At 67.8% G+C, this 14345-nt stretch overlaps 2 protein-coding genes across 4 annotated transcripts; one reads left to right on the top strand and one right to left on the bottom strand.

The window, feature by feature from the left end:
- Positions 1-240: 240 nt before the first annotated feature.
- On the bottom strand, positions 241-11066 carry CBARP (CACN subunit beta associated regulatory protein). Of its 3 annotated transcripts, none has more exons than XM_068537415.1 (10): positions 10970-11066; positions 7130-7243; positions 6900-7039; positions 6566-6630; positions 6072-6216; positions 5696-5867; positions 5342-5479; positions 4711-4921; positions 3234-3435; positions 241-2243 (listed from the first exon to the last, which is right to left on the bottom strand). In XM_068537415.1, the coding sequence occupies exons 2-10, from the start codon at positions 7220-7222 to the stop codon at positions 1193-1195; spliced, it is 2217 nt and encodes a 738-aa protein (XP_068393516.1). In that variant the 5' UTR covers positions 7223-7243; positions 10970-11066; the 3' UTR covers positions 241-1192. The 3 variants fall into 3 exon arrangements, with proteins under 3 accessions (XP_068393516.1, XP_068393515.1, XP_068393517.1); XM_068537414.1 differs by lacking the exon at positions 10970-11066 and adding an exon at positions 8991-9955; XM_068537416.1 differs by lacking the exon at positions 10970-11066 and adding an exon at positions 8991-9955 and having other exon boundaries at positions 5342-5438; positions 5696-5791.
- Positions 11067-11728: 662 nt separating this feature from the next.
- ATP5F1D (ATP synthase F1 subunit delta) lies at positions 11729-13938 on the top strand. The gene is made up of 4 exons (XM_068537420.1): positions 11729-12005; positions 12501-12654; positions 13148-13236; positions 13356-13938. Exons 1-4 carry the CDS (start codon positions 11865-11867, stop codon positions 13476-13478), a joined length of 507 nt encoding a protein of 168 aa, XP_068393521.1. The 5' UTR covers positions 11729-11864; the 3' UTR covers positions 13479-13938.
- Positions 13939-14345: the final 407 nt, after the last annotated feature.

Here is a 14345-nt window from a genome sequence, read left to right as displayed (position 1 = left end):
GGTCTGCAGGTCTTGCTGGTGGTGCCGGGTGGAGACGTGGGCCTCCCACGCGTGTCTGCCTCTGGCCATGCTGGATCTCTGTGCTCTCTGGTGAACCGGCCTCCCCAGACCTCCACAGGCCCCTCTGCTCAGCCCGGGGGCCACAGCTCCACAGTGCAGTGGCCAGGGGGGCCTGATCCCCTTCCCCCTAAGGCCTCTGTACTCCTGGGGTCCCCAGAGAAAACCCAGAGCAAGCAAGAGTATGCAGTAAATATTTATAATCAATCGGAAAACAGAACACAAACTCCATCACTGGATGGTACACAGACAGCACGAAGCTTCGAGGGGCGGGGCAGGGCGACTCGGCCGCTGGCGAGGGCTGCCCCATCTTTTGGCAATAAATAAAGCTTGGGAAACTTGAAACCTTGACCGTTTGGGTTTGGTGTCTCAAACACTGGTGAGTCCTGGCGGCTCTTTGGACGGTGCGGTTACGGGAAGTGCGGCCCGCTCAACATGCGGAGAGCGGGTTCAGGGTGCAGACACCGGGAAGGAGGGGACTGGGGGGCGTGTACAGGGCTGGGGGTGGCGGCGGCGGCGGCGGCGAGTACGGTTATTGCTCGGAGGGGGCGCGGACTGCCGCGAGCACTCGCCGCGGTGAGGTAAACGGCTTCGGGGGCTTGGAGGCCACGGCCTCGAGCTAACCTCACAGCCCGGGCCGCGCGCCCTCTCTTCGCGGAGCCTCGGCGCCCCTTGGTCTCTGCGCGTGCGCCTTAGCGCGAACTCCGGCGCGTGCTAACCGGACGCGTCTCGAGGCTCGATTGGCGTTGGGCGGGGCGCTCTGCGCATGCGTCTCGCGCAGTCGGCTCTCATCGCCCCTCCACGATGCAAGCCCTACGCATGCGCTTCCCGTTGCGTCGTGCCGGAGGCACCGGTCACTAGCCCGAGGCCGCTGTCTGGGGCCAAGGGAAGTTGAATGTGGTCCTCGGGACCCCGAAGATGAGAATCCGCCACTCTTTGTCGACCCGGTGAAGTGCCCGCAGGGGACTGTGTGCGTGCGCACTTCGGGCTGGCGCAGGGTGCCTGGGGCACTGCGCGTGTGCTCGAGGCCCGCGGTCCCAGGGCAGGCGCGCCAGGGCGTCGTGCCCCAGGTGTGTCCGGCGCCGAGGCCCCGCCGGTGCCGAATAAGCTGACGAGGTGGGCGCAGGGCGTAGGCTTAGACCGGGCTGTGGTCGGGGGACGTGGGCGCGGCCGCGGCCAGCACAGGGGCCGCGGCGACGGGCTGGGCCAGGCGTGGCGGGAAGAGCCTGTCGTCGAGGCTGGCCGCCAGCTTGTCCAGCAGCGCGCCCGGGGGCCCGGCGCACAGGCCGGAGCCAGGGCAGCCGCCGCCGGGCTCCTCCTCGATGACGGGGATGGGAGGCGCGGCCGGGTCGTCGCCTGCGCGGCCGTCGGGCGGGCAGTCGACGCTGTCTCCGCGGCGCAGGGGCGCGCGCGCGGGGCGGGGGGCGCCGGGCTGGGCTGCGGGTGGGGCGGAGGGTGCGGCACGCGCGCCTGGGTCGCTGTGCTGCCGGCCGCGCTGCTGCCACTGCTTGCGCGTGTGGGGGTGCGGGTGCGCGCGCGCGCGGTGGCGCGCTGCGGCGGGAGGGGCGTCGTCGAAGTGCGGGTCGTGGCGCAGGAACTCGTGGAACAGCGCGTCTGTCTTCTCGTCGATGCTGTAGTCGCGGCGAGGGGCGCGGCGAGGCCAGGCGCGCGGGCTGCCGGGCCGGGCGGGTGCCTCGGGCGCGGTACCCTCGAAGCTGCAGCCCACGGTGGCCTCGCGGCCCGCGCTCGTGAAGGAGGAGCGCTTCTCGGGCGCGCTGGGGGGCCCGTCGTCGCCCGCGCCGCGGCCCTCGATGCTGGCGTAGCCGCTGTCCATCTGCAGCAGCTTGCGCGGCCCGCCCGCCTCGCCGTCCGCTGTCCGTGGTGTGGGCGGCGGCGAGGGTGGCGGGAAGGCGGGTGCGGCGCCCCCGGAGCCCGAGCTGTCGCCGCTGCGCACCGAGTCGCGGTCGTTGCCGCTGCTGCTGTGGTCTGAGGCGGTGGCCGCGTGCAGCTCGAGCGAGGCGCGCAGGCTCCAGATGTCGCGGTAGATTGTCTGGGCCTGCTCTGGCCCCGCGTCTCGCTCACTATCTGAGTCTTGCTGCTGCTCAGGCCCCGCGCTGACGCCGCACTCCGGGGGGAACTCGGGGCTCGCTCCTCCCGCGGCGCCCACCTCCTCGGCTGCCTCTAGCCTGCAAACCAGGCCACAGCCGTCAGGAGGCATCCCAGGCCCCCCGCACCCCCTCCCCGGCCACCCTGCCTCTGGGTCCGGGAGGGTGGGCACGGGTGGGAACCCTCTAGGGTTGGCCAGGCCCTGTGGAAGATGATGTATTTGCATGCTGCCTGTTCACTCTGCACTGGATGCTTTTCGGGTAAACCCGGAGCCGTCCTGGCGCCTGCCGTTCAACCAGGGCCTCTTACAAAATGTGACCAGAGCATCTGCTGCCACTGCAGGAGGTTGGCCCCTCGCCCAGAAAGAGTGAAGGCTCTTCTCGGGAGATGGCCTTCTTCGACTAAGAGCTTCGTGTACCAAGGGGTGGCTGGGGATGGACTGGACCAAGCAGGGTCCAGCTCAGCCCCTACGCCTGGGTGTGTCGCCTCAGCTCCCCACAATAGACTGACAAGTAGCCAGGAGTAAGATACACACAAAGAAAGTGTTAACTACCCAGACCAGGGAATGCCCAAGAGTTGGGAGCCCTGCTCCCGGGATCCAGTTCCCCATCCCACTGACGTGAGCCCAGAGCTTCAGCAGAGTTGTCCTTGGGCTGGGGGAGGGGGTACCGCTGGCAGAAGTGGTCACAACAGTTTCTGAGTAGCGGCCATCCAGCCCTCAGGAGCATGGACAGGCGAGAGGGACCCTGGGGCCACAGCGGAGCCCTTCAGACTCCACCAGGAAGCAGCGATACCCACGCGGGCACATACCCACAGCGGCCCTGCTGGAGCAGGCATTCTGTCTTGGAGGCCCCGCCCGCCCCTCTACCCTTACCCAGTCTCCCCCTGCTTCCCTCCTCCGGTCCGTGCTGGAGAGGTGGCCCCAGCGAGGCAGCCTCCGGGAAGGACGGTGGAGCCAGAGGGACACGACCGCCTGTCCGAAGGGCGGGGAGAGCGCTCCCTGGGCCACCTATGGGGGAATGGGGTGGGGCAGGGGCCCACCCCTAGCACCTCTATCTACTGAAAAATACCTGCCGAGAGTGGGGGGCGGGCTGGCGGGGCTGGCGGGGCTGGTGGGGCTGGCCAGAAAGGGGCGGGGGCTCGGGAAGGCCACAGTGTCGCCAGCGCTGGCGATGTACTGGATGAAGTCCACGTGGGGGGCGTCCCCCTCCTCCTGCTCCATGCTCTCGCTGGCTGCCCGCTGCCGCTGGAAGTGGTGTCGCTTGGGGGAGCCTGTGCAGAGGAAGGTACAGCAGCCTGCCTGGGCCCCTCCCACCCCAGGCCCCGCCCCCTGACCCCTGAGCCAACAGAGCCAGCCTAGACCAGGTGAGCATGTACCCGGCCGTGCAGGTGGGGAAACCAAGGCGCCCAGGGCAGAAAGGCCAGGACCGAAAGCCCGGCAGCCAGGGCGGGCGGGACTGGAGGTGCCAAGGCGGCAGCATTGGCCCGAGTGGCCCTGGCAGGCAGGTGTGGCCAGAGCACAGCCTTGTCCTGGACACCAGGTAACAGACACGGCCCAGCTAGAGTGCCGAAGAAGGCCGACGGTGGGGGAGAGTGAGGGGGAGGTGACGCCCTCTCCTGCCAGCTCCAGCCCTGCCGGCCCAGGGCCAGGACCCTCCCACAAGGGAGGCCTCAGTGGGAAAGCCTCAGGGGTGGGGATGACAATCACCCAGCAAACAGGTTCTGGGCGCTTCTGTGCCTGCATTTGCCTATAATCACCTCCCGAAGCACAGGCTCTGTCTGGGCTCCCAATGGGGCAGTGGGACAAGCCATCCCCTCCGCTCCCCTCCCCGGCCAGAAGCACTTCAGCCAGAACTCACCCCTCCCCCCACCCCACAGCAGCTGGAGCCGGGCCCCAACAAGGGGACTGTCACTGTCACTGGCCACACACCTTCCCTGGCCTCCAACACTGCTCGTCCCCTCGCCCCTCCTTTCCTGGCAGTGGGAACCGCCACCTCCGCCACAGGGCAGCAGGCACCCCAGCGGCCTGGCCCCACTGAGCTCCCATGAGCAGGGATGGTTGTAGCTGTTGGTGCCACCTCCCCCCCAAGACACACATGCATGGTCCTTGGGTTGAGGTTTGGAAGCCCTGTATCCAGGGCCCCATGACCAAGGGTCTGCAGGATCGAAGGCCCACCACCTGTAGTTGTAAATAAAGTTTTATTGGCCAAAGCTGTACTCTTTTACACGCCATCTAGGGCTGCTTTCACGCCACTGCAGCAGACACACTGACCACAGAGCCAGAAACACCATGCAGTGCCTCGTAGGTGACGCTAACTGATACCCGCTCTAGCCTGACAACCCCTGGTTTTACCGGGGCTCAGCGTGCAGCCCTGGCTCTTCCTCCTGACCAGCTCTGACCTTGGCCGAGATGCCCGCTGGTAAGCGGGCGATGCCGGCCAGCATGGGGTGGGCGCTGGGGACCCCTCCCAGGGTGCGGAGCCGCCTGCTCCGCATTCTCCTGGGGCCTCCCCTGGGCCTCGCTCCCCACCAGGGACCACAGCTCACCTCTCGTGTCCAGACTGGACGCCCGCTGGCTGGGCTCCAGCTTCCATTTCTTGACCTTGAAGTAGGGGCTGGCCCCGTCCAGGCTGGCGTGGCGCCTCAGGCGGGTGAAGAACTGCAGGACGGGGCCTGCCCCAGAGACTGGGCCCGCCTCCCCAGGCCCTGCTGCGGCCCCCGGCCCACCAGGCTTGGCACTCCTGGCCCCTGCGTCCAACTGTGAGGGAAGAGGGATGCTCTCAGACCCCCCAGCCCCTCCCTGCTGCCCTAGTGCCAGCCCAGCCCGGGCCACCCAGCACTCACATAGAAGACAGAGGAAGAATAGGGGGCTGGGGGTGGGCTGGGGCCTCCTCCCCCCAAGACCCTGCCTGAGAGGCTCCCCAGGGCTCGGCCAGGCGCTGGCCACCTCTGTTCCCCCAGCCCTGGACAGAGGGGGTCCCGTCCCCTGGGCTGGGATGGGTCCGTGACCACACCCTCTGCAGCTGTTGGACTGCCCTGTGTGCGGGTGAGCCAGCCGTGCATGTGCCCTGTGTGCCACCTGCCCCTCTTCCTCCCAAGCTCGGGGACCAGGCAGAGAGCTGGCCACAGGCTGCCCCGTCCTGGAGTGGGACAGGGGATGCATGTGCGGGGGCCTCACCGAGGTGCCTTCCCCAGAGTCACTGGAAGCCGAGGGGCTGATCTCGAAGTCGGCAGGGCCCACAGCCGAGTTGTAGGGGTCACCTGGCAGGGCGGAGCTGGGGCCCACAGAGCGGCCGGTGAGGGCCTTCCCCGGGGGCTGTGGGACAGAGCCGGGGTGGGGAGGAAGCAGTGACAGGTCAAAGAGCACGGGTGGGGGGGGGGGTGCGTGCTGGACCCGCCACCCGCTGGACCCGGCCAGTCCCCACTCCCCACCCGGAAGTGAAGGGCACAGCCAGTGGGTGGGAAAAGTGGTGCCTGCTGGGGGATGGTGGGCCGCCCCCGAGCCCCGGGCCAGCTGCCACTTCCAACTCACCTGGAATATGGCGAGGCTGGCCTTGGGGGCGGCCGTGGGGTGGGTTGTGGTGGTTGCACTGGCCTCGCCTGAGTCACACTCGTGGATGGTGACGATCTTGAGGGGCGGCAGGTGCAGGTGGGTGAGGCGGGCGTTCTTCAGGTGGTGGAAGTCCCCCTCGGTCAGGGTGTACCTGCGCCCAGCGCGCCTGCCCGTCACCTTGGGCAAGCTGGGTCCCTCTGCCCACGCCCCAGCGTCCTCCCTGGCCCCACCGTCACCCTGCCCGCCGGGAGTGGGGGACAGCCGGGCACTGGCGGGGGCCAGCTCCATCCCGCAAGCCCAGCGCAGGGCGGCAAGGTGACCTCCCGGCTGAGCCCCGGCACCGAGCCCTCCTTACCGGCGGCCCTTGTCCTGCGCCTTCCGGCTCTGCTCAAACAGGGCCGCCTCGTTGAAGGACACCCGGCGGCCGGTGGAGCTGGTGGACAGGAAGCGCTCGGTCTCGGCGTCCTGGCCCTCGGGCTCCTCCCCCCTGAACTCGGGGTCTGCGAGGAGAGCCAAGAGAGGGTGGGCCCCGGGTGGGCCGCGCCGGGCGCCGGCGGGCGGCCGGGCTGGGGGACTGGGTCGGGAAGGGAGCGCCGAGGGCCCGACTGACCACCGGGGGCGGGGTGGGGGCGTGGAGGGCACTCGCTCATCCGCTCACACACTCACTCACGCAGCACGCGCCTGTGAGCACCTACGCGTGGGCTTAAGGAAACAGAGATGAGTCGGACTCGAGCTGCGCCCAGTCTGGTGGGGGAGACAGACAGACACAGATGGTCAGGCGGCCGGGGGGGGGGGGGGGGGGGGGGAGGAGGGCAGACGGGCGGCGACGGTCCTGGCAGGGCGCCCCACCTTGAGCAGGGCGGGCGCCGTTGTCCAGGTAGCTGGTGGTGGTCTTCTCTGCTTCCTCTGTGGCTCTGGGGAGGGGCAGCAGGAGAGCAAAGTGGGCCAGAGGACCCAGGGCGCTGCCCACGGGGTCCCCCGCAGGGCTCATGGCCACCGGGGCATCCTGAGCTCACGGGAGCCCACTCCCTTGGACCCACCCCATTCTCCCAGGCTCCTGCGCAGACACGTGGGCACCGTCACTCAGAAGCAGGCCCAGCGCCCCTGCGGCGCGGGCTCTCAGGCTGACCTGTCCCAGCTCCCCTGCGGGGCGGGGCGGGGCGTGGGGCTGGGGGCCGCACACCTGTGGACGCGCCTGTGGACTTCCCAGCAGCGCCTGCAGAGCAGCAGCGCGCCCGACAGCACCACGAGGGTGCCCCCAACGAAGAGCGCCATCACCACCACCAGCAGCACGTAGTTGTCCAGGACGGGGTCGGGCTCCCCCTGCGGGGCCAGCGTCAAGGGTCAGGGCCGGTGGGCGTGGACTCTGGCGGCCCCGCCCCCCATCCTCCCAGCCCGCCCCCCCCCACTCACGGTGGGGCGGCCCGTGGCGTTGTCCCACGTCGTGGTCAGGGCGACTGTGGCGGAGGTGGTGGCGGCCGTGGCCATGGTGGCCGTGGGCTGCATTCTGAGGCTAGGAGGAGGGGCCTGGGGGGGCAGGGCCTGCTCAGCTCCAGCTCCTCTGTCCCTCCTCCCGCTTTCCCGGGAGCTTGAGCAGGGGACTACACAGGGCGGTGACTCACGAAGAGGTCGGGGGGAGCCCCGAGGCAGCCCCCACCCGGATCAGATCAGACCTCCATATCCCCATCTTTGAAAAGGGGGAGGCGCGTGCGTATCAACAGCTTCCCCAGCCGGTGGGGCCGACCCGGCAAGGTGGCATGGGGCGGGAACCCTGCCCAGGAAAGAAGCGCTTCTGCGAGGAATAGGCAAACTGAGGCCTTCAACTCACTCCCGCCACACCCCAGGGGCCCTGCCTGCACCATCAGGGGAGCGGGAGGGGCCGCCTCGGCCCCAGGAGACTGGTTCCAGAATAGCGGGGACTCGGGCCATCCCTGGGGCTGGCCAGCCCGGGGAGGGGGCGGAGGGGCTGAGCGCCGGGACTCCAGGTTACGACTCCTGGAGGTACAGGTTCCCCCTCCGCCCAGTGCCGGTGGGAGTGAAAAGGCCAAAGGAGGCGCATCTGTTCCCAACCCTCAAGAATCTGGTTCCCATGGCGACTGAGCGAGCAGGCCGAGCTGGGGGGGGGGGGGCGGGTTGCCAGGGAGCACTGGGGAGGGGAGGGGGCGCGGGGGAGGGAGGCCTCCTGCAGGGGCGGCTGGAGCCAGCCCCGGGCGGCAAGATGGCTGCTGCCGCCGCCGCCCGCCGGTGCCCGGTCGGCCGCGCGCCCCCGCCGCACCCGTCCCCGCCCGAGCCGGCCGGGCTCCACGTCTGCCTGGAGCCGGGGGCACTGAGGCAAAGAGGGTCTCAGCTCTCGGGAAGGGACTGCCTGGACCTTGCACCTGACCGCTCTCCCCAACACGCGGCTCCTCCCGGCGGGAAGGACCGGTGGCCGCACTCGGGAATCTCAGGAAACCGAGTCCGGGGCCAGGACGACCAGCAGCCCTGAGTGGGCACGGCGCGCGGCCCTTCCCCACAGGAAAGGGAAAGCCTGTGCACAGGTTCCAGCGCCCCCAACCCTTTGGGACTTTCACCCTACTCGACAGCGGGGGAAACTGAGGCCCATAGCAGGGGAGGGTCCTGGAAAAGCCAGGTGTCCTCGGCACTTCGAGTCAGAGGCTGGCCGCGGCTCTCCTGCGTTCTCGGGGGAGGGGGCGCCTCTATGTAGGTCGGGAAATGAGTTCAGGTTAGAGGGGGAGGGGGCAGAGGCACAGGGACGATGACAGGAGACCAGGGAAGACGGCAGGAGGCCGAAGGGGAAGGGAGGTGGACTCCTAGGGAGCAGGTGGGGACGGGAGACCAGGGCGGAGGTTGCCCACGGGCCACCCTAAAGTCCCGCCGGGCCTCGGCTCCCGATCGGGCTCGCCACCGCGCCCACCCCCGCGTCCCCAACCGGCCCCGGGGACCGGGATGGCGAGCAATGAGATGCAGAGAGCTGACCTCGGGCACATCTCAACCCCGGGCTAAGCCCGGGGGCGGAAACGCCACGGCCCTCGCCGAATCTCTCAGGGGGAAACTGAGGCTGAGGGAGGGCGTGGGCGAGGGTCCCTCTCCGGGCCGCCGAAGAGGGGTGCAGAGCCCGGCAGGCTGGCCCCCACGCCGGCCCTGGCCCCTCCGCTCCCTGCCTCCGGCCTCGCCGCCTCGCGGGATAGGGCCGGTGGTCTCTAGCCAAGGCGGGCCGTGCGGCCTCGGCCTGTCCCCCGCCCGCCCCGGTGCAGCCCCAGGCCCGCGCGCCTACCTCAGCGCCGGGGCGCGCGGCCCATGGGCGGCGGGCGGGCTGCTGCACGGCGCTCCCGGCGGGCTCCGGCGCCCGGTAGCCGCGGAGCAGGCGGAGAATTTATGAATGGAGAGCTCGGCGCGCGGGGGAGGCAGGCGCGAGAGGAGGGGCCACACACGTGACCGCGCTGGCGGCCAGCCCGCTCCGACCCGCTCGGTGCCGCCCGGTGCTGCCGGGTCCCCGGCCGGCCGCCCCCACCGCGCTCGCCGCCGCTTCTCGCTTGCTCCGCGCCGGCCACCGCCTCCCTGTCCCTTCCGGCGGGGGCGGGGGGCGGAGCCTGTGCTCCTGGGCGCCCCCTCCCCACGCGGAGCCGCCCTCTCCCGAGGCAGCTGAATCTCCGCCCCCGGCCCCTGCGGCACGATTCCCCGACCTTCCCTGGATCCCTGGGGACGGGGGACCAAAGGGGTGTTGGTCCCAGGGCGCACGACTCCCCGCAGCCTGGAGTCCGGGGGTGCCCAGACTCCCTATCCAACGCTTCCGCGGTTTGGGAGTCTCCGGGGTGCACAGCCTAGGGGCTTCGGGGCACATGTCCCACTTTTCTTCCCCTACGTGGGCAGCACTGTCAGGGTTGTCTTGTTAGGATGAGCAGCAAAGATAATGGAACACAACGCATTCTGAGTGCCACCAGGGCTTGCCCGGGTGGGGTGACAACAGGACTACCCCTGCAGAAACCCCATGCCTGGTCAACCCCAAAGCTGCTCTTTCTCAGACAGTTGTGCCTTATCCTTCTAGATGCTCAGGCCACCAATCTGCCACCAGCCTGGTCAGGGTCCCATCCCAGACTACCTGGCCTTGTGTTCAGCACAGCACAATGGCACCCCTTTCTCCTCCAGTGAAAGAGGAAGGCCCAGTCCAACCCCAGGGCCTTTGCACGTGCAGGTGCCAGGCCTGGACAGCTTGTCCCCTCCGGAGCTTCCTTCACCTCTTTCCCAATGACAAAGGCTTCATCTCCTCTTGACTCCCTTTGCTAACAAAGCAACTCCCACCCCACATTCCGGACCTCTGCTGCGCTTTGCTTCACTCCGAGGCCATGCACGTCGCACATCGTTGCCTGCTACTTGTTCCTCTGCGTTGTGTCCCTCCTCACCCCTGCCCCCACTGCGGTGACCTCCAAAAGCAGTTCATTTACAGCTGGGTCCCCGAGCAGAGCATAGCACAGGGGCGGCACCCTGGAGGGAAGGTGTGTTTCCAGTGGATGAAAGGGTGACACTGCCCAAGGAGGGCAAGGGGCAGTCAAGTGGACAATTACCCGGGAAGCCTGGCTCCAGGCGTGTGGGAACTGCATGGGCAAAGTCCCTGAGGTCCCCAAGTGTGTGGGCTGAAGATGAATGTGTTGGAGGACCAGGGGGAGGCAGCTTGTGTTCCCAGCAGGGGAATGATGTGGTCCCTCTGGCTGTTTGTGGAGAAGGCGCCGTGGTGAAGCCAGGGCAGGAGCCTGGGGCCATCCAAGCCAGTAAAGGTAGCTGCAGGGGCCGAACTGGGTGGCTTGTCGATGGGTACACCAGAGAATTCCAGGATAAACCCGGGTTGGGGACCTGAGTAACAGGTGATGCCCCGACCCCTTGGCTACCCTGGAGTGGGGATTAGACACAAGTCCAATAGATGGGTCTGAGAAGCATATGAGAACAGGCCTCCATTCCAGTAGTTTCCAGGGTTCCGGGACGAGCAAGCCGTGCACAGGACGCACCCCTAAGAAGTGGGAGCAGAGCTTCCCTCTGCACACACCCGACTAGGGCCAGGATGCCCAGCGCATAAGGACTGATTCCACGAGTACCCCTCACAGCACTGGCCTAGAGAGGGGGCGGGGGCCTGGGCGCCAGGCCCCGGGCCTCCCTGGTGTGGGAGCCTCTTTCGGCCACAGCACCTGCCCAGACACGAGCCCAGGTGTGACACCCCCCCCAGCCCCCGCGCCCTGCACCCTGCACCCGTCCGCTCCTCACCCAAGGCCCTTCCGGATGTGGACCCCAGCCCGGTCTAGCCGGACTCCACGTTTTCCCGGAGCCCAAGGTGGGGGCTGGGGCCCAACCGGGGTGCCGATCTGCCCGCGCGCGGGGGCGGAGCGGTGACGTCAGCGCCGCGAGCGAGGCTGCGCGGGCCGCGGTGACGTCCGCGGAGCCCGGGGCCGCCCGCGCACGCGCCCCTGCGTCAGCAGCGCGCGGAGGCGGTAGCCGGGAGGGGCTGCGGGGGGGCGCATCTCCGGGCGCGGCGCGCCCTCTGCCGGCGCCCTTGGGGTTGCAGCCAGGAGATTCCTACACCGCTGGACGCTTACGGGAGCTGGACACTCCGCCTGGGATGCCATTCCCGGGACGCCTGCACCTCCTACAGTCACAGCCTGCCCCATCCGGCCCCCATACTCTGCTTTTTCATTTTTAAGCATTTGTCACCTCCTAACATACTGTACAATTTATTACGTTGAGTGTCTGTTAAACGCTCCCACCACCCCAAACTAGAGCAGGAATTTTAATATTTCCCTGATGTCTCCCCAGCGCCTGACATCCAATGAGCGTCTCCAAAATCTTGAATTAAGTGTCTCTTTCTCCGCGCGGGCTTCTGGTCCTCCCCTTGCAGAGCCGTGTAACCGACCCCCGCACCTGACCACCGGGCTGGGAGCTCTTGCCGGAAGGAAACTACAACCCCCAGCATGCCGCGCGTCCAGGCGGTGCGTCGTCTTCAACATCGCGCACAGCGCGCCGGGAGTCGTAGTTCGCGCCTGCGCCCTCGTCGGGATTCCTCTCCCAGAAGTCCTCGAGCGTCGTCCTCCTCGTCCTCCGGGCCGCTGGCGTCCAGCCGAAGTCGGCCCGCCCCTGCTCCGCTGTCCGCCGTCCGCCCGCCGTCATGCTGCCCGCCGCGCTCCTCCGCCGCCCGGGCCTGGGCCGCCTCATGCGCCAGGCCCGCGCCTACGCCGAGGCCGCCGCCGCCCCGGCCCCCGCCGCGGGCCCGGGACAGATGTCTTTCACCTTCGCCTCACCCACGCAGGTTCGGACGTCCGCCGGGCTCAGACCCCATTCTGGACCCCGCACCCTCGCCCCTCCCCCGTGTGGCCCAGGAACCGAGCCCCCAACCCGCAGGTCGGCGACCCCCATTCCGGATCCGCGCCCCTCCCCCGTGTGGTCCGGGATCAGACCGCCCAATTTTCAGGTCGTTCCTCAGCCCCCCATTTCGATGTGCGGCCTTCCTCGCGTGGTTCAGAACCTGAGTCCCTGGGCACCTCTCTTGTACGCTCCTCCCCAGGCGGCTCGCTGGTTTTGCCTTGACCGCGTCTCCTTACCCGAGGGCTAGGGTGCCTGGATTCCATTGTCAAGTAGACGAAGGCGCTGCAGTCCTGCACGAGGATCCCACCGAAGCATCGGCTGCCTCTGTGTCTCCCGTCAGCTTTCAGTCCTACCTTGGTTGTTTAACCGCGGGAGAGACTGACCGCTGTTCCCCGAGGGACTAGCCTGAAGTGACCCTTTCTTCATGTGTTTTGTCTAGGTGTTCTTCAACGGCGCCAACGTTCGACAGGTGGACGTGCCCACGCAGACTGGAGCGTTTGGCATCTTGGCAGCCCACGTACCCACACTGCAGGTCCTGCGACCGGGGCTGGTTGTGGTCCATGCTGAGGACGGCACCATTTCCAAATACTTTGGTGAGTCGATTGGGAGGGCAGAGGGAAGGGGCTGGGTGAGAGATGCTTGTCTCAACGGGCTAGTTCTCGTTTCAGTTGGCAGTGTCAGAAAGCGCACCAAGGATATAGAACTCCCCGGCACTGGGCTGGGTGTGGTTAGGGATGTAAGTGGTCAGCAGTGGGCCTGGCGGGGGCCCATCAGAGGAGAAAGGATCCTCAATTCGGAGGAGGTTTTTCACAGCCTGGCCCCAGCGGTACAACCCAGACTGGAACCCAGCTCCGGCTCACCCCTAACCCTAGCTCCGCTCCTGGGCCGCTGGGCAAAAGGAGGGGGCTCTGTCCCCATGTCCAGTCTGCAGTGGATGCACTTGGTGGCCCCCGTTCACTTGTGTGCTGGGGCCTTTGGAATTTGGAGCCACGCTGTGTGGTCACTTTCCTGGCCCTGCAGGGGGTCTGGGGCTGACTTGTGTCCACACGCCCGTACATGGACCTCTCACTCTCCCTCTTCCCGCAGTGAGCAGTGGCTCGGTCACAGTGAACGCTGACTCTTCGGTGCAGTTACTGGCTGAGGAAGCCGTCACGCTGGACATGCTGGATCTGGGGGTGAGTGTCCCAGGGGAAGCTGGTGTTCCTAGCGGCCAAGAACTCCCCAGCTGCAGGGAGGGAACAGGTACCGGGCTGGGCTCCTTGCTTCGCCCTCACTTGCCACCCACCCTCTGCAGGTGGCCAAGGCGAACCTGGAGAAGGCGCAGTCGGAGCTGTTGGGGGCCACGGACGAGGCTATGAGGGCCGAGATCCAAATCCGCATCGAGGCCAACGAGGCCTTGGTGAAGGCCCTGGAGTAGGCGGTGCGTGTCCCACGCTGGCTCCGGCAGGGAGACTGGGCCAGAGCTGGGCAGGGGATGTCCTGGAGTGAGGACCCAGATCCTGTGGGTGCAGGCTGGCTGTGAGGCTGGGGGAGTGAGCCTGGGGGAGCCATCCTCGCTAGGAAGCCACCAGGGGGCAGCGCAGTGCCAGCGTCTTCCTAGAGCGCCTTTCAGGGCTCTGTTTCTCTGTGGTGAATAAACCAGGGAAACAAGCCAGCTTTGGCAGGCCTGGGGGCTGGCGTCAAGGTCGGGCACTTGCCCTGCCTGTGGGGATTACTCTCACCCCAGAGGGCTCTTCTCCCACCTCCTAAGATCTCCCCAACCCGACGTGCTGGTTACCACTCTTCAGCCGCATCTGCCGCAGAGACCTCTGCTCCCAGCCACCGGCAACGGACAGCGTGCTCCCTGCCCGAACCCCCCATTAAACACCTGGAATCCAGTTTGCGTACGCTGACTCTATCCTGCTTGGTGGTGGGCTCGGGACCCAGCACGGCCTCTCCCCCAGTTTCCTGTGTCTGCGCAGCGAGGTGGGGCAGCCAGCCTCAGCCTTCCCAGCTCAGCAGGCTGTAGTCTGAACCACCTGGGGTGTGCGGTGCGGGCTCAGCTCGCAAAACCCGGCTGGGTTGTGGGAAGGCTGTTGGCTGTCACGCCGGGAGGGTGGGCACAGGCGAAGGTCACCAGCCAGGGCTGGGGACGGCAGGCAGCAGCGTGGCTGCCGCTTCTGGGCTGGGCCTGGGCTGCTGGACAGACATGAGGCTCTGCCAGGTTCCAGACTGTGACGTCTGTCCCGTGGGCTCCCTGGCCCCACCCCAGCTGCACTGGGAAGGGGTGGGTCCTGTCTGCTCC

This window comes from Eschrichtius robustus, chromosome 2 (assembly GCF_028021215.1).
Source record: "Eschrichtius robustus isolate mEscRob2 chromosome 2, mEscRob2.pri, whole genome shotgun sequence".
Taxonomy (NCBI): Eukaryota; Metazoa; Chordata; class Mammalia; order Artiodactyla; family Eschrichtiidae; genus Eschrichtius; species Eschrichtius robustus.
This window is presented reverse-complemented; position numbering and strand designations above follow the sequence as displayed.